The sequence below is a fragment of the Lytechinus pictus genome, chromosome 8 (genome assembly GCF_037042905.1).
Source record: "Lytechinus pictus isolate F3 Inbred chromosome 8, Lp3.0, whole genome shotgun sequence".
NCBI lineage: Eukaryota > Metazoa > Echinodermata > Echinoidea > Temnopleuroida > Toxopneustidae > Lytechinus > Lytechinus pictus.
The window spans coordinates 4,515,710-4,537,519 of record NC_087252.1 but is presented as its reverse complement, the minus strand read 5'-3'; the positions used below and the strand labels follow the sequence as shown (position 1 = coordinate 4,537,519).

At 36.5% G+C, this 21,810-nt stretch overlaps 2 protein-coding genes across 2 annotated transcripts in view; one reads left to right on the top strand and one right to left on the bottom strand.

Annotated features, from left to right (window-relative positions):
* Positions 1–8,358, bottom strand: part of LOC129266444 (tetratricopeptide repeat protein 12-like) — a 24,199-nt gene extending 15,841 nt beyond the window's left edge. The window contains exons 1-4 of the mRNA XM_064103405.1: positions 7,529–8,358; positions 2,863–3,005; positions 2,224–2,260; positions 1,198–1,397 (exon numbers count right to left, since the gene is read on the bottom strand). Of these exons, the coding sequence (XP_063959475.1) occupies positions 1,198–1,397; positions 2,224–2,260; positions 2,863–3,005; positions 7,529–7,589 (441 nt within the window). The 5' untranslated portion in view covers positions 7,590–8,358. The remainder of the gene's footprint in view (positions 1–1,197; positions 1,398–2,223; positions 2,261–2,862; positions 3,006–7,528) is intronic.
* On the top strand, positions 8,027–21,810 carry LOC129266445 (uncharacterized). Its single transcript, XM_064103406.1, has 8 exons — positions 8,027–8,304; positions 11,619–11,768; positions 12,283–12,555; positions 13,546–14,058; positions 15,323–15,426; positions 16,611–16,790; positions 18,218–18,366; positions 18,821–21,810. Exons 1-8 carry the CDS (start codon positions 8,158–8,160, stop codon positions 18,868–18,870), a joined length of 1,566 nt encoding a protein of 521 aa, XP_063959476.1. The 5' UTR covers positions 8,027–8,157; the 3' UTR covers positions 18,871–21,810.

The window sequence follows — 21,810 nt, the reverse complement described above, 5'->3', positions numbered from 1 at the left end:
GCTCTTGACTTTTTAGCATAATGGTTCAAATTTCACTTACACCTGTATGATAACGGTCACAGTGTATGCCATGCTCTGTTGATCTCTGCAGGCAGCTTCTAAATAGATTGTGTACATGGATCGCACACATATTAAGAGGAACAGAAATTCCATTCAAATGAGACCCATGTCGGTACCTAAGATATTTTAGCCATTTCTGAACCAGTTCGATTCAAACAAATATAACCTGCAAACATCAATATATGATCATTTTCATTCTAGCCGACAACCGTTGTGTTGGCTCAGTTTGTAGAGCGTCCGTCTTACAACTGGGAGGTCGGGGGTTCAAACCCTGGCTGCGTCAGACCAAAAGATGTTAAAAGATGGGAGTTGCTGCTACCCTGTTTGCGTTCAACGATTAAAGGGATAGAGCCTCGTCGATCTGGCGCTGCGCAGCTGCTGCCGGGCCCACGATCAATTGGGCAAAGCAAATTTTTGGAGTATGTCATTTCATGTCTATTTCGAACAATAAAATATGGATTTTCATTTTCATTTTTTTTTCATTGTTAAATATCTTTTAAAAGCACCACCTATCCTAATGGAAAAACATGTCTAGAGACAGTGATTTTCCATTTCATAAAATGTCATTTCGGATTGTGAAAGGAAACCTGTAATCCAATTTCAAATTCCATCTAAAAAGGAAATTCCGCTTTGCCATAGCAAAAATAAGAATTCCATCGTGCAACGGTAAATTCAATGAATTTTCACATGAAGAATCAAAACGGATTTTCTGTTTTTATAGTAATAATCATAACAGTATATTTACCTACGGTAGCCACTTCAGTTCCGAAAACTGTTCTCCCAGCGGGTCCTGCTATTATCATTACCCTGGTTTCAGCTTGGCTACCTAGGTGCCCAAGCATTCGAGGAACTTGATGATGACCAGAATTATGGGTGTGTCGTGGTCTAGTGGTTCTGACTCTCGCCTTTGAAACAGAGGGTCGTGGGTTAGAATGGTAGCCATTGCGTGTTTTCCTTCAGCAAGAAATTTATCTGCACTGTGATGCACTCGACCGTTAGCAGTAATTCCTTGCATGCACTGAGCGCCGGTGATGGTAGCTCGAGCTGAAGCCGGGGTAATAATAGCAGCACTTTGTATCCTCTGGCAAAGAGCGCTTTATAAATCCAGCTATTATAATTATATCTTCAATTGGTTACCTGAGCTCTGTTGGTATACAACACACCAAAATCTTTGAGATGGGTGAGGCCTTCAGTGTAGTGTTCTATGGCCTTCTCATAATTGCCCTCTTTGAATTCCACGTTCCCTTTATCCTTCCATTCTGTTGCCCTCTTCTTTGCTTCCTTCCTTCTCTCTGCTCTTTCTGCTGCATCCCGTTCAACTGCCTTCATGAAGCCATCTGTGATGAAATTGAATCAAAGAATTTAGTACTTCAAAGTTCAATGTCAACAAAAAAAGCTATCATACTTTATAATTGGAGTGGTATCACCTCCAAGCCAACGATCCACAATGTATGTATTGAAATATGTTTTCTGGAAAAAAAAACAATTTGAGATTGAATGAAAATAAAAGGCTGAAGCTCCACATCCTTTACACAGTGTAAAATCTGCACAGATATTTTGTATTTCTGAAAATACTATTGTAAGTATATTGGTTACCCCATTGCACAGCTGTACTAGGTATACATCAGTGTTGTGGAAGCATTGGCATAACAATTTAATGGCAGAGTGATGAGTCGTGATCTACTAAAATAGTTACGTATATTTGTCTTTTATTAAAACAAGTTACTCATATTGCCATTAGTAAATATTTCCTTAATTATACATTGCTGTCATTTTGTTTTGTGTATTCATTGTTAATTTCTAGTATAATTTTAGTGTGATTATTTTATACCTTGTTCTACTATTTATACATAATCATCTGTTCTTTGTTTAATCTAGTTTTATCTCTGTATGTCTGTATTGATGTATACTATGATGTCTGTTTATATGGACCTCTGCTTATGCAGTTGTGTCTGGAATAAAGTCTTGAATTGAATTGTTCCAACATTTCATAGCCAAGAGGGTCAGCCAAAGTAAAAATAGGGTTAACATATAAAACCCAGTACTTTTGTACTATACCGCAGAGTCATTTAAGTTTCAATGTTACAATATTTCACTATCATCAAGATCATGTAGCCCTAACTTGTGACTTTAGACAATGCTTGCCACAAAGTACTAACTTACCCTGAGATGCACTCATCGGTGCTGTTGAAGCTGGTATCTACAGAAGGAAATAGAAACAGGTGAAGTAAAAAATATTACAAACCACTAATAGGGATGCATTTGTAATATACATGAATTTGAATTTGAAATTCTGGATACAAAATGATTATGGAAAACATACTGCAGAGGAACAATAGCAGAATTTACCTTCCCACTCCTTTCTCAATTCCACGTATGGGTACTGACATGACATGAGGCCTTTTTAAAATTTATTGTTGGATTTCTTTCTCTTATATCAATATTGGAGAGAAAAGCCTTACCTGTTGATGGCAAGGGAATTAACTTCAACTGCCTAGTATTAGCTGGGGCCCGTCTTACAAAGAGTTGCGATCGATCCAATCAATCACAACTATGGAAAGTCAGCAAAGTCAACAAATGAAATGCATATTTGTTCAAAATTTGTTTCTAGACATTAATGTATATCCATAAAGTAATTAATTTTTTGACAATTTGGTGCATTTTCCTTTGTTTACAAAGGACATTTTCAAATTTCCAGTAGAAAAAATTATGACACTGATGGATTTCCATAGAGTTACGATTGATTGGATCGATCGTAACTATGTGTAAGACAGGGCCCTGGTGTTATATATTCTACTTTACCTGATGAGCTGGTTGAGAGGGGGCTTGATCATCTTTGAAAGCATTGGTATTGATGACAGTCCTGTTGACTGGATTCTTGTTCTCAAGTCTGACTTGCTCCGATACATCCTCGGTCACGTTTAGATCACCCTTTACCACAGATTCTGCAAAGATCATCATGTTATCATTATTTAGGTCCATTATTAAAAACATCATCATTAGGCCTAATCATCATTATATCCAATTCTGCAAACAAAAACATTTAATTGAATCATGTATTGTTCTTGTCATTATATGAACAAGTAGCCCTGTGTGACTTTACTCAATCTGGAATATAACAAGGCAATTAGGAAAATTTTAATTCTCAAAATCAGAAATTCAGAATATTAATGCGTTACCACCTTGCATTATCAACACGTTTCTAAAAATGATCGATAGTTAATCATCAATACGCAGTAGTGCGCGTCCTCTTGGCATGATGCAAATGCGGTCATGCCTTTTACATGTATATCGCACGGAACTAAGTGAGACTTTACGTAATACTTAAACCTTTGATAAACACCCCCCAGTCTTGGGCCCAGGGGAGCGTTTCGTCAACATTTTTTGTCCGACAAGTTGGACTCAGAATGACAAATTTCCTTGATTTTGATTGCCTGAGTGTGAGAGAGTCACTGTTACTACATGGTAACTGTCGGATAAAACAGGACTTGTCAGATAAACGACCGACAAGTCCTTTCATGTAACGCTCCCCAGATCTCCGGATACGCATCAGAAATGAGTTAGTTCTGAACTAGCTAGCCTAACTTAGATTTAGAGTCTAGAGTACTAATTAAGGCTTAATGACAAACGTTAGGTTCTATTATTAGAAGTTCTACTGTCTCGGAACATTCTCCTGCAAATCCCAACACAACAGTAGAGGTGGCGGTCCAAAAATTTGAATTGTCCCAGAAAACATGGATATCTTCATAAACCAGGATAAATCATGTCTTGAGAGAAACTGAGATTGTCTTGTTTATGCCGATAATTTATGGGGACAGTTTTTTTTCACTTACCCCTGTGAGACATACTGTAGACAGCTATTACAGGGATTGAGAGTGCATGCTAAAAATAGATTCAGTGACCTCAATACCCCCTAGTTCACCTCCTATTTTTCATGACTTGCCGTTTTGCAATAATCTTATGAAACCTGATATATTAAGATCCAACTTACATTGACTAGGTCACGAGTGCCCTCAATTGATGTCTGCAATTGACAGGTGAATGAACTTTCATTATTTCATAGATTTCTTGTATGGAGAAATCTTTGAAAACTGAGGAAAGCTGGGATGATCCCAATTTTCTAACCAGCGCCTCTACTGTCTAAGAACCAAACTTGCACTGAGGCAATTTAAAATCTAAAGAGAAAGATGAAGAGTCAAGTAGATCTAGCCTCTAATATTAGTCTAATGATAGATCTAAAACTGTAAGAAGAAGTCTAAACTTATGTTGGTGGTCCCCAAGTCTGCGCACCTAACAATTTGAGTTAAGATTTAACAGGATTTTTTTTTTTTTTTCAAAAAATCTTTCAGTTAATAATGTTCCTTACATTAGGCCTATTATGAGCAAGTTCTCATAATTTTTTTAAAGAAATAGATAGGATTTTCTTGGAAAAAACATTGGGCAGTCATTTTCAGATTGAAAAAAAAATGGTACCCCGTGTCTGTGAACCCATTCACTTTGGACACGATTCAGGGATTTGGTCAAGGCTGTATTTTGACGCCGTCACATGGAATGCCCATGTCTGTGCACCCATTCACTTTGCACACGATTATGGGAGTTTGTCAAGGCCGTTTTATTGAGGCCATCATATGGAATGCCCAAAATTCTTTTTTTTTTCCAGCATTTTAAGTAGGATTTTTTTTTTAGATCTATCTTTAGAACTATCTGTCTATGTGAGACCACCACATATGGACCACCTCTTTTAAAACTGACCACCTTGCGCGCATTAAAATTATTGCGTATTACAAATGATACACGCGGGAGAGTAGGCGCAGTGTCCATAGGAACGGTAAGAATCAATTTTACGAGAGAAAAAGAAGGGTAAAAAGGTAAAAATTTAGTAGAATTTATAAAAAACAGTTGTTCATACCAAGAAATCAGATAGGAAACGGCTTTAGAACAAATATCCGTTGTCCATCGTCGAATCATGTGCTGGAGCTCACAGTGGAAGTAGTGAGATGATCATTTAGCATGTTGCCATCATAGAAATGATTTGGACGAGTCAAAATATTTCGCCACCGTGAAAAGAATCGGCCGTAAACTTAGTGTATCGCGGGTGGTCGGTTTCAAAAGGGTGCAAATGAGCAAATGTAAAATCGTTGTATTCATTGTTCGCCGATATATACGCGAATTGAATTGGAGTTGTCGATCGAAACATGGGAATCTGATCTGCTCAATTTTCTGCACAAATTAATAAATATTTTCGCAGATACGATGCTTTGAAAATTTATTGGTCAATAAGGGGTAGTTCCAACCATACTATTGCATTTGCATGTGTAAAGTCTGTGTTCGTTGCATATCTCCTTTTACTAGAATCGCGCAGATACACGTGTGCCCAGACAAGGGGGACTGAGCAGCCTTGTGGGAACTTGCCATAACTCTTAATATTTAATGTTACGGCACACAACCTAGGCGATGTCAATGTTGATTTTCATTTAGATTTTTATTTTTTAATATTAAGTCTGTCATGTCTGTGCAGTGTTGATTGTTAATACAGAGGCTACCGGTATTTTAGACCAAAAACTTCGGTCTCTGTTACTGTTAGTGTTATGTTGGCTGTTCCGCTGAACTCTGTTGTCTCCACTCACCAAATACAGAGACCGAAGTTCTAGCTAGATCTGTAGGCCTAACTGTTACAGGGACTCAATGGCCATATGTTTATGTATTAAGTTCGGATAAAACAGGGAAGTGAAGTTGCGCGACAGCCGAAGTAAGTCACTGTTTTTTCCCCCTTTTAACTTTAAGTTTATTTTTCCATTTTGGTGCATTTCAGGCCAAAACGGAATCTTTATTTGGCGCTAGTGTAGTTTCGCATCTCCCCGTTTAATGGTTTTCAAACATGTACAATCTCACCCTAAATAATTCACAACCTAAAATACTTGCATCTGAGCCTCCAAAGTCCAGTAGAAGTTGAATATTTGCCGTTTTGACACTTTTTTACAAAGTTTTACACCTATTTCGAATCACTCGGTCGCTTGATCAAGCTCAGCGCTGCACATAAGCAGTCGGTACGCGTACAGTACGTACCACCTCGTGAAGTGCAAGAAGAGCGAGTTTTTCTATGGTATCTTCAAAAAGATTTTTCCCCCTCTTTCAGCTTGCACCAAGTATTACGGTAGGGTCTAGTGGTTTTTCACATTTCTTATTTCATTCAAACAAGTACACACACACGCACACCCCACACACACCTTCGGCTTCACACAACAAACATCAACCACTCTGCACAACCACTACCGTAATACTGTCTTGGTGCAAGCTGAAAGAGGGGAAAAAATCTTTTTGAAGTGGGTGGTACGTACTGTACGCGTACCGACTGCTTATGTGCAGCGCTGAGCTTCAAGCGACCGAGTGATTCCGAAATAGGTGTAAAACTTTGTTTTAAAAAAGTGTCAAAACGGCAAATATTCAACTTCTACTGGACTTTGGAGGCTCAGATGCAAGTATTTTAGGTTGTGAATTATTTAGGGTGAGATTGTACATGTTTGAAAACCATTAAACCGGGAGGTGCGAAACTACACTAGCGCCCTTTATTTTGGTAGTTCTTTTTATATATTTTTATGAAATAAATTAAAGACAAAAATCGATGATCGGGGGGAATTTAAATTGTTAACCCCCTAATGGTGGCTGCACAATAGCGAGCCGTCTGTGTACAACTACAAGACTGAAGACCCAAGCCAGGCCAAGTCGAGGAGAAAAAAATAAAAATGTTTAAACTCCAACAGACAGCTGCCAACTGTCTACCGCCACCGTAGACCAAAAGCTTCGGTCTCTGTTATGTTGGTTGTTCAGCTGAACTCCGTTGGCTTCACTCACCAAATACAGAGACCGAAGTTCTAGCGCGATCTGTACAGGGGACTCAATGGCCATATGTTTATGTACTTAAGATCGGATAAAACGGGGAAGTGAATTTGCGCGACAGCCGAGGTAAGTCACTGTTTTTGTTCCTTTTAACTTGATTTTTCTCAGTTTTTTGGCAATTAATGCCAAGAGGGAATATTAATTTGCATTTTGGTCGCATTAATTTTCAAAATTTTTATTCATTAAAGACAAAAATTGAAGAGCCCCGACGGGGGGATTTTGCATTGCAAGTCCCCTAATGGTGGCTGCACGCTAGCGAGCCGTCTGTGTACGAGGAGAAATAAAAAAATAAAAAAAAGTTAAAAAACTCCTCGAAACAGACGGCTGCCAGCTGTCTACCGCCACCGGTATTTAAGTTGTTACTTTTTGAATTTTTGTTTTAATAAATACCGGGTAATTGGTCTTTGCATGATTAACGTTATATTTTTTTGACAATTAATATTATTTATGACTTTTTATTGTTGTGTTGACCGTCTCATTCTGTTGAAGTTGTGTGAATTTCAAATTGTCATTTTCAAATTTCAAACAACTGCTCTGAAATTTTGAAAAACGTTTAAAATTATTGTCTTACCCAGTTCATCGACCTTCCTAAGAAATTCCTGAAGTTCTTCGTTTTCAGATGAATTCTCCATTTTTGTAACTAGGTCTGGAACGTTACGCCAACCACGTCCACGACTTTTTTTTTACTCGGATTCAGTCTCAGTCTCAGCTCAGCTACTAACACTAACACGTTATACATGTACCTGGTACCAGTATATTGAGATTTAGCTCCCATGGAATTTGAACAGCTCTTTCAAGGATTCGTGATTTCCCAATTAGACATGTGTACATAAGAATTGCATGCGCCGTAAAGAGAGGCGGCCTCACATCAAATAGGCTTCATCACGAAAAATTGTAGTTTAGTTTTTTGCCAGACTCAAGTCTCTGAACATCGGAAGATTATGTTGCAATAAAATAATTGAATTGAATTTTTATTCACTAATTAGAATCAATAAAATATTTTAAATCACATTTTTGAAAAATATGATTCGCTTAATATGTTCCTAAATAATGTATTTTATCTCAATTTAAAAAAGAGACTGGAATTAAAGGTTGTACCATAATCGATCTTTAATCGATACCGTATACCGGGTAAGCGGTAAATTTGAAAACAACATTCGCGTTTCGAATTTGCTGCGACAGGTGGGTCGAGTTAAAAATATGAATTCTAAAGTTTATAGACCGAAAAATAGTAAATTTCACCGTCAAACACAGCGGATCCTTGACAGACGACCGAATGAAATTGTTCCAGTTGGTGCTTGGGTTGAGCATTGTCCACAAAATGATAATGACGCATTCCCAGCCGTGGTAAGTTTGCATTTTTTTAAAGCTCCATCGGCATCGCGCATCGCACGGGGTCTCGTCGGGCCGGGATGACTGGCGAGCCATGGCTGTGTTGAACATGGGCGTTGTGGGTTGTGCCTGGCCCTGGGGCTCGAGCAGATCCCACGACGTTTGGTTACTGACACTGACAGTGAAAATGAAAGCTTCTTCTTTCCTTGGTTTTGACCTTTGATGGCAACCAGTGAGAATTGACTATTTTTACCTCAGCTTTTATTAAAGAATTTGATAGCTTCTTTCAAAGTTTCATATTTTTGAGTTTTCTTTTTCTTTCTCATTCGATCAGACTTAGTCAGATTTCATGCTACCTCAGGCGATGTCCGTGCAGGCTCCACTCCACTTCACTACCGCTACACTAGTAGGTGGAGCGTAGTGTAGCGGTAGTGAAGTGGAGTGGAGCCTGCACGAACATCGCCTGAGGTAATTTTATGCCAACGTAACGTCTTTAGAATAGATCTAGTAACTGTTAACTTAAGTTAGATCTAACGTTAACTGTTCGATCTAATTTTTAAACTTTTTTTGTTGTTGTTGCATTTTCCTTTTCTCTCTCATTCTTTTTTTTCAATAAATTAGACCTTTCTTCTTCTGTTGTTTGCAGGGCCAGGGTGACCAGATTTCATTAAATGAAATATGGGACAACAAAGCATGCTGCATGAGCGGATCGACCGAACTGGGTCTTATTCTTAGTAAATAAAAATCAACAAATAAGGCTACACAGACCACAGTGTTAGACTTGCACAAAAAATATAAAGAAAAGGAAGAAAGTGTGAATGAAATTGAAAGAATGAAGGAGAGAAAGAAAAGAAAAGAGATTAATTGAGAGGAAAAGAAGAAAAAATGAAGGGGAAAATGACAATGAAAATGAAGGAAACAAGAAAAAAAAAAGAAAGAAAGTTAGAATAAGAAAAGAATGAAAGAAAAAAAAGGGTTTCCGTCATTCTTTGAAATGAATAAAGAAAGAAAAAGAAAGACTGGGAATTAATGTGTGAAGTTCAAAGAAAAAAAATAAAGGATAGGAAAAAAGAAAGTAAGAAAACAAGAGGAAGAAAAAATTAAAGAATGAAGGAAAGAAAATGTTTCCTCTATTCTTTGAAAGAAAGAGGAAGGGAGGAAGGAAAGAATAAGGGAAAAGAATTGGAAGGAAAAAATAAAGAAAGAAAGGATAAATTAAAGAGAGGGAGGAAAGAATGAAGGGATAAGAGAATGAAAAAAAGAAAGAAAATAATGGAAGGAGAGAAAGAACAAAAAGAAAAGGGAGAGGAAGGTGGAGAAGAAAGCAAAGACAAGTTTAAGGAAAGAAAGAATGAAGGAAATAAAAAGGGAAATAAATAGATGAAGGAAAGAAGTAAAATGAACAGAGAGAGAAAGACAGGAAAGATTTGAAATAAAGATATATGGAACAAAAAAAGTCAAGCAGGAATAAGGATAGAAAAGAGAGAGGAAAAGTTCAAACTTTAAGCAAACAAAAAAATCCAATCTTAACAAAAATCGATAATGATATTAAAAAAAAATGTATTTTCAAAAAAAAAATCTTAAAAAACTAAAAATGTTTTAGAAATGAATAAAATTCAAAATAAAACATTTTCAAACTTCACAGCATCACACACAGGCATCTCTCATCCCATTACAAGTTCGCACCGATCACAACAAGACTCAAAACGAAAGCTGCAACAACTCAATAACTTTCTCCTCCGATTACATCACCAAATCAGTAATCTGAGAATCCATAATATAATTATAAAAATTCCTGCCGATTTTGTGATTATTTTGGTGGAAAAACTGTTTATCATGTGAGATTTTTCGCACCATTGAGAATCTGCTCCGTTCTTACATGCCTAGCTATAGTAGCCAGCCACACACAGGCAGGAGGCCAGTTCGTTTGTAATGTATTGGGTAACAAAAAAATCACCGCAGAACTTGCAAAAATTAACAGTTATCGATTTTATTGTCATCTCTGCTTCGTCAACTGTTGGTTATTTGATGAAAATTCTTCACTTTTCTATACATGTATGTATTAATTATAATTTGTTCAATATTCTGAAATATGGGACAAATATGTGTCCCAGGAAGGGTTTGTCGGGACGCCGGGACACAGGAGCAAAATACGGGACGTCTGGTCACCCTGGTTGTTTGTTTCTTTTATTTTCATTTTTTTCTTTTCTTTTATGTTTTTTATTTGTGTATGGAGAGACTAGGCTAGGCCTAAATAGACCATAGTACATAATCTCGATCTAGATCTAACGTTAGATCTAGTCAGAGATCTAACTGTTAGAACCTTCTTAAGTTTAGTCATTCTAGATTTACATCGGAGTAGACCAAGACTATTTCTGTAAATTAAATTTTCCACTTCAACTGTTTTTGTTTGACTAAAGACTTTAAATGGAAATTTACGCAAGTAAATCATCAATGATTATTTTGTTAGAAAAATTACCAAAAAGTCAAAAATTTTAAAAGAAAGAACTTGGGAAGGAAGTTAAGCTTTTTGGAAGAGAGTGTAAGATAGAGACAGTGGAGAGATACCCGGTAGTTGTAAGCAGAAGGAGACCAACTGAGCAAAAGAGGCCGGGGGCTAGAAAATCATGAAATTAAATAAATAGATCTAGGCCTAGACAGATACGAATTAATGAATTGGTAAATAATTGAACAAAAAATACATATCTAATTATCTTGATCATATATGAACATGTAAAATTAAAAACAGGAAAAACAAAGTAATAAATGAATACTATGTCATTCAAATGAGAATTCACAGAAGTAGGTAAATAAAAGGTTTTGGCAGGATAATTTCTGACATCTATTTAGACAATGTTCCATGAGATGAGAACATTTTGTTATGAAATTTGCAATTTTGTAGTATCTGCATTTTTCTCTCAAAATGATATTTGTGATAATTATGTAGTTAAACATAAAGAAGATCCAGGAGGCTGAAGTTGTGGGATCCCCTATTTTTGGCACCAAAAAGAGATAAAAGTGGAGGAAGTCAGAATGATGAGCAGAAAAGAAAAATAAGAAATAGTGAATGAGTGAATAAAAGGAAGAAGTTGAATATCGCAAATTTTGAAGAAAAAAATGAATTGAAAATTGAACTTTCAGGTTACTTAACTTTAGACCTATAGAATAATATTATGCTTGCACTCCACGCTTGTGCTCACTTTTCTGTTTGGGAGAAAATGTCATGTCCATTTTTTTCCTTTGATTGCTACCTGCACATCCTAATCTCGTGACCATTTGAATTTTTTTTTTCATCTTTTTTATTTTGTACATTTTGTGTCCCCTGGTAGGTGTCAGCCCAATATGAGGAAGAACGTCTGCATTTGCTACAAGCAGAGAAAGAAGCGAAGCTTGCAAAATTCAGACAGGAAGTAAGGTCAAGGGTCAGGGAACTGCAACGGATTAAGAAACAGAAACAACTCCAAGAGTCTTTTCAAGCGGTAAGTGTTTTGTTTTTGGTTTTTTTAATTTAGGATCCTTCTGTATTTGCCATCTTAGAACAGAATCCAACCTTGGCAATAAATTGAGTTGATTAACTTATAATTTTAAGGCAAAAATAATAAAAACAGAGCGGTGAAAGTTTGAAGAAACCATACAAGGTATACAAAAATGATGGCAGGAATTTGCCATTTTTATTTTCTCCTATAACCCGTTACCCTTGGCGGTAATAAAGTTTTACCAGATCACTTTCAGTAAAGCTTACCTTGATGATTTGAGGAGTAAAGAAAAAGTGGATTTGGTCATTTACTTTTTGAAATTAGGAATCATTGCTTAAGATGGTAATGATATTGATTGAATGATAATTGATATTTATTAAATTAAAAGTCTCATGTACAACTGAATGATGACTAAAAAAAGATGTGATATGCAGTACATGTACATGTTGGATTGTGGATATGTAAACGAAATTGAATTGAAAATTGTTTCCCTATCTTTCATATTCCTCTCACTAAGGTGAATTTGCAAGGTCGAGTCGTCCACCGCACTACACCCTCGGCCAACATTCTCTCTCATCGCAAAGACACTTGTATCTACCAGAATAGCGAGCCCCATGCCATAGGTCGGGATGCTCCCAAGCCGACCCCAGAGGCCTGGGGGAGTGATGGACAAGGTGATAGGGGACTGGCTGTTGGGCAGCAGGTCAGAGAACAGGCTGGAATGACAAGGAGACTGGTGCAGAAGGCTAAGCGTGATTTGGCTGCCAAACAGCTGGCAATCAAGCCTAAGGTAAAAAATGCTCATACTGTTTCCTTCAAAAGGGACGCATTTGGCAGTGATATGCGCTATTATTGTTAAGGTATGACAAGTACAGTATGAAGAATATTTTGATTCAATAGAAGTGGTCAATACTCGCATACTCTATATTTCCACATGCATTCAAACCAGGTCGGTGTTTCATTAAGCTGTTTGTAACTTAGGAACGACTAGTGATCCTTTCTTGTGGTAAATGTTAATTGGCTATGGTTTAGCAAAGGTTTGCCAGTCCTTTTTAAAGTCGCTCTTACAAAACAGCTTTATTAAACGGGCCCCGTAACATAAGAAAAAACAATTGATCATGGAGCAGGGGGCCGTTTCATAAAGCTGTTCGTAAGTTAAGAGCAACTTTAAGAACGACAGGTGATCCTTTCTTACTCGCTAAACAATCGCCAATGGTGCGTACCAGAAGAAAGGATCGCCAAAAGAAAGGATCTCCAGTCGTTCTTAGAGTCGCTCTTAACTTACAAACAGCTTTTTGAAACACCCACCTGATTTCCTTATTGATTCCATTGATTATTGTGGATGACAGAGCCCTTGGCAGTGCAGTGAAAGTTGTCAATATAGACAAGCTGCCATTCTCTGACTTGCTACCATACTTGTTAACAGTAGATGACCAGTGATTCTCAGTCAGTCAAAGGATATCTCTGAAATTGTCAGATCTGACAATTCAGTTAGTGCTGAAAACATTTGTAATACGGTCCTCGGGTGTTTGCAAAGGTAACAAGAATTGCATGTACAAAGTCGACCTTTTAGAAAAGCCATGTACATGTAGGTATTGCTTGAAATAAGATTTTTGTCAATGGCAATTCTTCACATAGTTTGTGCTGGTAAAGTTACATTTTTTAATGAAATAGAGAATCAGTTCTTGGTGTTCAATCTTTTACTAATACAGTTCACGTGAGAAAGTCAGTTGTATCCCATTTCTCAATTTTCTTCTTTTTGGCTTTCATTATATTGCAGATTGATCATCATACTGTTCCAGGTGGTATATGGGAAACATCCTATTTGAAGGAAGCTGATGGCAATCCAACGGATTCTACATCTTGGGTCGCTGACCTTGAGACGACTGCAACCACTGAGAGCGATAAAAGACTTGTCCATGACGCCATAGAAGAAGGACTCTATGATGAGAGCAGTGGGAGTGACCCACACCACCAGATCAGAGAAGCAGGAGAGGTTGCAAAGTCCAAGCATGTGACCTTTGCCCCCAGACTTCAGAGGTCACCTCAGCAAAGTTCAAGGGTCGAAGGTCATTACCATGGACACGGGGACCAAGAAGACATGGGTGACCTTCAGGGTCTTCACCCTGAGACTGACTCGACAAACCTCAGAGTTGATCCACAGGAAGATATACCTTACAGCCATTACAATGGTGGTGGAGATGTCAAAGGTCATGTCATAATGGCTGATGGGGTCAAGGGTCATGTGCCAGAGGTCAACCCAGGTGTGGTAGCTGAAGAGCTTAGAAGACAGGTGAGGGTTACATGTTACTGCGATGGGGGGTCATTGCTAAACCATTAGCACTGCAGTGCGCAAGGTTTTCACTTATTCGGTTTTCTTAAACAGGCACGGATCCAGTCCAGGGGGCAAAGGGGCACATGATGACCCGTCCCCTCTTTTTTGACATGATGCCGCTTTAGACCTTCCACAAGAAGCATGTTTTCAGACTATAACGTGCAAAACAGTTGTTTGTTGCATTTCACCGAGTCCAACAGGGTTGAGCTCAATTACTTTTTTCAATTACAATTGCAATTACGTAATTGAAGAAATGTTTAATTACAATTAATTTTCAATAAAATTAATTTTTTTTCAATTGTCAATTATAATTAGAATTACTTTCTATAAAAGTCATACATGTACATGAAATCAGTTTGTATTCTGTATGTACTAGCACCACCTATTTCAATATAATTCTAAGTTACAGAGAGACTGACAAGATGGTTTCTGTTAAAGAGCGCGTATTCTGCTTATTACACTCTTTGATGCTGAAGCAGTTAACATGAAAAAAGGTCATTAGATTAAATCATACATTAAGTAATTTTATTGTAAAGTAATTTAATGTAATTGAAAGTAATTGACATTAATTGAAGTCAACTACATTTTTTTTTCAATTACAATTACTTTCCCTTTCAAAATTTCAAATACAATAACAATTACTCTAAAAATTTAATTAATTACGTTATTGATCATTTACTTTGTAATTGAGCCCAACCCTGGAGTCCAACGTACAAATTTTTGTGGTCCCAAGAATACATGCAGACTCTAACTACTCTACCATATTTATAATGTACTGTACTCATAATTGTGGTTTGATTTTCGACCAAAAGTTGATTGATAATTTCCTTGAACTGAAATATATTTTAATAATAATAATAATAATAATGGATATTTAGAGGCGCTAAAAACAAAAAGTACCATAGCGCGTACAATGTATGAAAATAATTTAACATTTGCAATACTAACCACAATATTCAAGATAAAAAGGGAAATTAATTATTGAGGAAAAAGGTATGTCTTAAGGGAAGATTTGAAGCTAAGAATACTGGAAGCATTTCTTATTGGAAGAGGGATGGCATTCCAAGTCTTGGCAGCTGCTACAGCAAAACTTTTCGTCAGAGGAGAGTTTTGACAAGGGAATGTAAAGTCTGCATGTGTCAGTGATTGAACGAAGATTACGAGAGGGTTTGTATCCTTATTTTGGTGAACTAACTTTACTTTTCTCTTTTCTTTATGGCAGCATGGTATGCAGTTCTCAATGTACAGGAGACTCTACATGGACATAGAAAGAGAACAAGTCAGAGAGAACATGAGAAAAAAAACACATCACAAGAAGATGCAGGAGTAAGTATAGTGATGCCAGTCTTCAAGGCTTTTGCCTGATTTCAGGGGAGCATTTCATGAAACAAATAGTTATAAGCTACTGAAATCAATGCATCTGATTGGTTCAGAGCTAGTTTTTCGCTGGAAATCACTGACTTTGTTTCATGAAACACTCCCAGTCCTATTCTGGCTTGATATTGTTCATTGTTCAGTGCACATTGTGTGTTAACATAATCGAGCCTAATTTCAGGCAGTTTGTAGTAAAACAGGGTCCTGTCTTACAAAGAGTTGCAATTGATCCAATCAATCACAACTAGGGAAAGCCAGCAAAGTCAACATCTTAAATGCATGTTCATAATATATTCTAGATATGACATATTTTCATACATCCATCATTTTCTTAAAAATTCAGTGTGCTTCTCTTTGTTTTCAAAGGACATTTTGCAATTTCCTGTACAGTAGACAAATATGTGACATACATGTAGATAGATTTCCATATAGTTGAGGTTGATCGGATTAATCGTAACTCTTTGTAAGACGGAGCCCTGATTTGCATGATCCTGGTATGTTGCTTCTGGGTTATTGAGGAAACATTTAATCTTGAATATAGACCTTATGCATTCACATCACGCTGCCATCTCAGAAGCTGATGCAATTTCCCTGCATGCATTGGTGATTTGCTGCTGCTGCATCACTGATAACTCCATTTACACATATTCCTATATCCTCTAAGGGACGACACTGAGAATATGACGTCATGGGCATAAGGTCTATATAGTTTGTGACTAATCTTGGGGGACTTAAGGAAAGATGTTTGCCTTAAGCATTCCATTATGAGAATTTTAGGGCAATTTTGGCTGTCATGAGGGCAAAGTCGCCCTCGTAGTATATTTCTGATGCTGATTTAAAATCCTGCATCAAATTTTCCTGCATCTGACCCCCCCCCCACTAGTCTGCAGGCCCAGACCCTGATTGAAACTTTGATCAACGAGTGTGTCTCCACACAAAGACTAGCACATACAAAACTTGCTGTTTCAATTCAGGAGGGCCTTCAGTACACAACGCATGAGTAGGCTGCAATTCAGACCCTTTACTCGAGTGAAGGGTTTGCACAGCAGACTACCCCTCCCCCCACCATCTAGCTTGGATTATAGGCATGATTATAGGCACGTGTGGCAATACAACTTTTGAATTTTATTTTGCAGGTTGAAGAAAGCCAAGGAGCAGGAGAGACATGAGGTAGAGCACCAATCACATCTGATGAGTCACCCACCTGACATCATGAGAGAGACAGACTACGATAGGAAACAGAGAGAAGCAGAAGAAACTGAAGAAATTCACAGGATACAGACTAGACTCAGACAAAAGAATAAAGAAACAAAGAGGTATGGTTGTAGCGGTTGAGATTGAGTAGACTGTCAAGCTTCAGTTTTCATGGGGAATTTATGTTCATGACAGCATGATAACATTGGTAACGGCGCTGTCACCTACTGCTGTTTCATCATATTGCAGACTCAAAATGAACAATTTTATATCAGCTATAACTTTCAACCAACATCTACATGTAGATATGTTTATAAACCAACTGAAGAAGAAATTAAAAAGTCATGTAAATATTCTTGGATGGCATCAAAAGCAGGATTATTGTACAGGACTTTGGAATTAATCTAAACTAAAGTAGTTGCAGTAAGCAATCATTTTTTTTAAATAATAATAATGATATATAAATTTATAGAGCGCAGAAACTATTCCATAAAGTATATATTCTACTGTGCTATTTAGGACTCCTAAAAAGCTTGTTATTGATTAGATAGATGTGTTTTGAGCTTTTATTTAAAGTTGTTTACGAATGGTGCTTCCCTAACTTCCAGGGGTAAGCTATTCCAGAGCTTAGGGGCTGCACAAGCAACTGCTCGATCACCTCGCGTTACTTTCATTTTGAAGGATGGGATCTGTAAAAGCAGAGGATCCATTGAACTGCGTAAATTGTGACCATGAATACTAGTTTTATACCTCAATAATTCTGTAGTGAACTGAAGGTTAATTGTTACGATATCATTGTAGGTCTCCCCAAGTTTATCAAACTAAACTTCTGTGAAATAGTGGAATCTATGCTAAAAAGCCAACACACTTAAGCATGTTTGGGACTGTGTATCAATTTGGCTTAGATTATGACAGGTCTATCTGGCACAAAATGCCATGATAGTATACAAATAGCAAATAGGCATGAGTGCGATGATGCAAGGTTTCGCATGAGGTGAAAGAAAGATTCAAGAAAGAAAGATTCAACGAGGCGCTAGCAGAGTTGAATAGAGCGTCTCTTTCACCGAATGCGAAATCTCGCACCATTGCACGAATATGAATATTCCCTATTTGTGTTGTACAACGCCTCGGAATTTAGCAAAAATATTTTTTAAAAACAAGAGTTTTTCCCAGCAGTAATCTATGAAAAGGGAGCAAAAACATTGAAAGCTAAAAGCAAAATCCCACAAGCGCACATGACCTTGGGAAGCATTGCGCATTTAGCCAGCAGGCTATACGCGTATTGAGCGCAATGAATTAAATCGTATTGTGACGTCACCTCCTAAAGCCGTGCAATGGTACGAATGTTTGACATTCAGCCTCCCATTTGCTTGTGTACAGCAAGCTAAGTAGGCATTGTACAATATTTTCATCTCTCCGAGAGTAGAATCATGGACTCATTGGGTAAATACTTTCTTGGGTGGTCATTTTGGGTTTCTTTTCTAACTCTTGTGTTGTTGCCACATGTAGAATTTACTTTTAAAATTGACTTTGTGTGAATAATTTACAGGTTTATCCATGCACTGCGAGCAATGATGAAAGAGCGTATCAAGTTATTAGGCATCACTCCTCCGCCCCTGTGTGCCTGCGGACCATCTGTATGGGATGCCAATCCAGAGACGTGTGCTAATAACTGCATCTTCTATAAGAATCCTAAAGGTATGACAGTTATAAATATGGTTGATTCAGTATCAATTTGATCCAGTCTTTTATTTCTTTTGTTTTGTTTCATCATGCCAATGTATGTATTGCCATGATGGCACTCGGGGTCTGCCTCGTCAAGCTGTTTCGGTCTTTTACATTCTCCCAAATTTCATTTTGTATTAATGTATATTTAATTGCTTTGTTACCAATTATGTATTTCTCTGATATTGTATCTTGTGTTTTTATTGAAAGGAATTTGAATAAATTGAATGGAATTGAATAATTGCAATGTTAAGCATTAAAAACATTATGTATGAAGCACTATATAAATGTAACTATTGTCATTGGTTCACTATTTTTAGGTAGATATTATTTGAAATCTGCAATTTAAAAAGAAAAGTAAGTAGTTACGATTCTATTTTAGTTCTCATGTAATCAAATTTTTTATTACTTTCGTTCTCCATTTCAGCTTATGCCAAGGCACTTGCTTCTGTCCTCACACTCAATGATACCGGATGAATACTGGGTACACCACTCACCAGAACATGGAGCTCTCTTCATACAAAGTCTGTATATGTAACTGTAACTGGCGTTGATAGAAGGTTATTCCATGATTTTTTTTAAATCAAGAATTATATTTTTCGACATCATAGAATGAAAAAGTGAAAATCATGAAAGGTCACTCACCAAAGCAGCATGGAGCTCTCATTACTGAAGGTCGACGGCAATCTGCTACCATATGTGACAGAAGAACATTCGGTCATTTGTTCAAGAATCTTTTTTTTTTTTACCTTATTCAATAAAAGCGAGCTAAAGAAAAAATAATGAAATGTCCTTCACCAAAACAACATGAAGCTCTTGTTATTGAAGATCTGGGACTGTCTGACAATGCAACTGCAGCTCTCTTCAATTGAAGGTCATTCCCTTATGTTTGTTCAAGAATCGTATTTTTTGATAGATCCTTACATGTACACTATCATAGTTTCTGTAAAGGGATTATTTCGCTTCTTGTGTTTTTTCCAATTTAAGGACACAAGCTAGGTCATTGCTTTCGCATGCAGGTTTCTTAATAAGAAATGCACGTGCCATGTTGTGTGCATGGAAAGCGGATTTGAAAACAAAAATGAATAAAATATATATATTTTTTCATTAATTGTGTTGAATTTGTAGACTTTATGTATGTTGTTTACTTAAATTATAGCAGTTTTAGGGCCAATTAAAAGGCCTCATTCAAAAGCTTGCCAGGGGGCCCCTTATACCATGCCATTATGTTGTATGCTTTGCTCGCTATGCATGTTGCATAAAGGAACCGTACATATTACTGATAGCAAATGTTGCACTTTCAACAAAACTGATTTAGAACTCTTTCTCTAGCAAGTGTCTTTAGTATAAATGCATTATCTGTCATAGCTTGGGCCCTCTATCCCAATAGGCATATCAAGAATACATTGGCATATATTCCCATACCCCCTATTTTTAATTTTAAAGATGAAGTCCACCCCAGAAAAATGTTGATTTGAATAAATAGAGAAAAATCAGACAAGCATAATGCTGAAAATTTCATCAAAATTGGATGTAAAATAAGAAAGTTATGACATTTAAAACTTTCGCTTATTTTTCAAAAAAAATAGTAAATGCACAATTTAGTTACATGCAAATGTGAGATTCGATGATGCCCCTCACTCACTATTTCTTTTGTTTTTTATTGTTTGATTTATACATTATTTCAAGACATTAAGGACCAACTTGACTGAACCATATAATGTTAAACAATGGTAATTCCACATGTTCAGGCAAAAATAAAACTTTTTTTCACAGGACAATGAGGAGAAAATTAGAATATTTCATATAATGAAATAGAAAAGAAAAAGTGAGTGAGTGATGTCACCAGTTCCCTCATTTGCATACCGACGGGGATGTGCATATAACTATTATGTGAAATTAAGCAAGACTTAAAAACGTCATAACTTTCTTATTTTCCATCAGATTTTGATGAAATTTTCAGTGTTATGCTTGTTGGATTTTTCTCTTTTTATTTGAATCAACTTTTTTCGGGTGCACTTGTCCTTTAATTTTTTGCTCTTTAGTGTTTGTTAGCATACAGCATAATACAGTTAAAGGGGAATCCAGCCTTGGCCATAAAATGTTGTGTTGGGAAGGAAAAAAATAAATTGAACAGAATGGTGAAAGTTTGAAAGAAATCGGACAAGCAATAAGAAAGTTATAGCTGCTTTAAAATTGAGATCATTAATAGTATGTAGATTTAAAATTGGCAACTGGGTAAGTAAATTATGACAAGGGCAAGGACAACTTTCCCATAGGCCATGTACTTTATTATCAGGGATTTGTGGTTTTCTCCTAAGTACCAATTCCCCTGGGGCAGTAATCTAAATATAACCCAGGTAGTATATTGTTTTATATCCTCATGAAAGAAAAATGTAATTTGAAATAAAACTTTTGGGAAAAATGACATTTTAGCCATAATATGTATTGGAGTACATGGAAGAGTAGTCCTTGCCTTACATCACTATGACATCCCATATGCGGCCAATTTGAAGTCTCCATGGGTATAGTGATTACCAATATTTACAACTTTTAAAAATTCATAACTTTCTTGTTGTTTGTCCAATATTGTTCAAACTTTCACCTATCAACTTGTCTGATTTTTCTTTTTCTTATAAAAATAAGTTTTTATTTGGGTTGGATTCCCCTTTAAGGCCAGTAGTTTACATACACCCAGGAAAGTCAAAGAAGAGTTGACACTTGCCAAACGTCATAAATTTACTATATCTTATAAAAAATATTTGTGCTATCATGACGAATTTGATATCAAACAAATGAGTATATCATGCCCCTTCATCACATTGCTTTGTCATCAGGAGCTGAAAAATATTTAGGTGTCATTTTCCCCAAAAAATCTTCATATTTTAGACAAATTAAAAACTTGACAAAATCATTTCATATTTTTGCTAGTTCTCAACACAAACATTTCAGATTAGACTTTTTTTGTTCTGTGGTGACATATCATGATAGAAAATGGAGTATAAATCATAGATTTGACATTTATATATTTCTATGAAACGATGTTCGAAAATATAATAACAAACAATAGAATACTTTTTTGCACGAATATTACATTTTTTTTCTTCAAAGAAAATTCCACCTGAAATGTACTTTAATCCCAACGGCATCCCAATCATGTTAAAGAGCTTAATACACTATAATTTGATACCAAATTCGTCATGGTAGTATTTATATTTCTGAAGATCTAGTACATTTTACGATGTTTGGCAAGCCAACAAATTTCACTGAATTCCATGGGTGTATGTAAACTTTTGGCCTCAATCGTACATACCTGTTTAATAAAAAAAGTATTGTGATGTGGAGTGTGTCTGTTTTGTAACTGCCAAAATTGGAAATTTGTAAAATAAAGCTACAAAAGCAACATAAAATCTATAA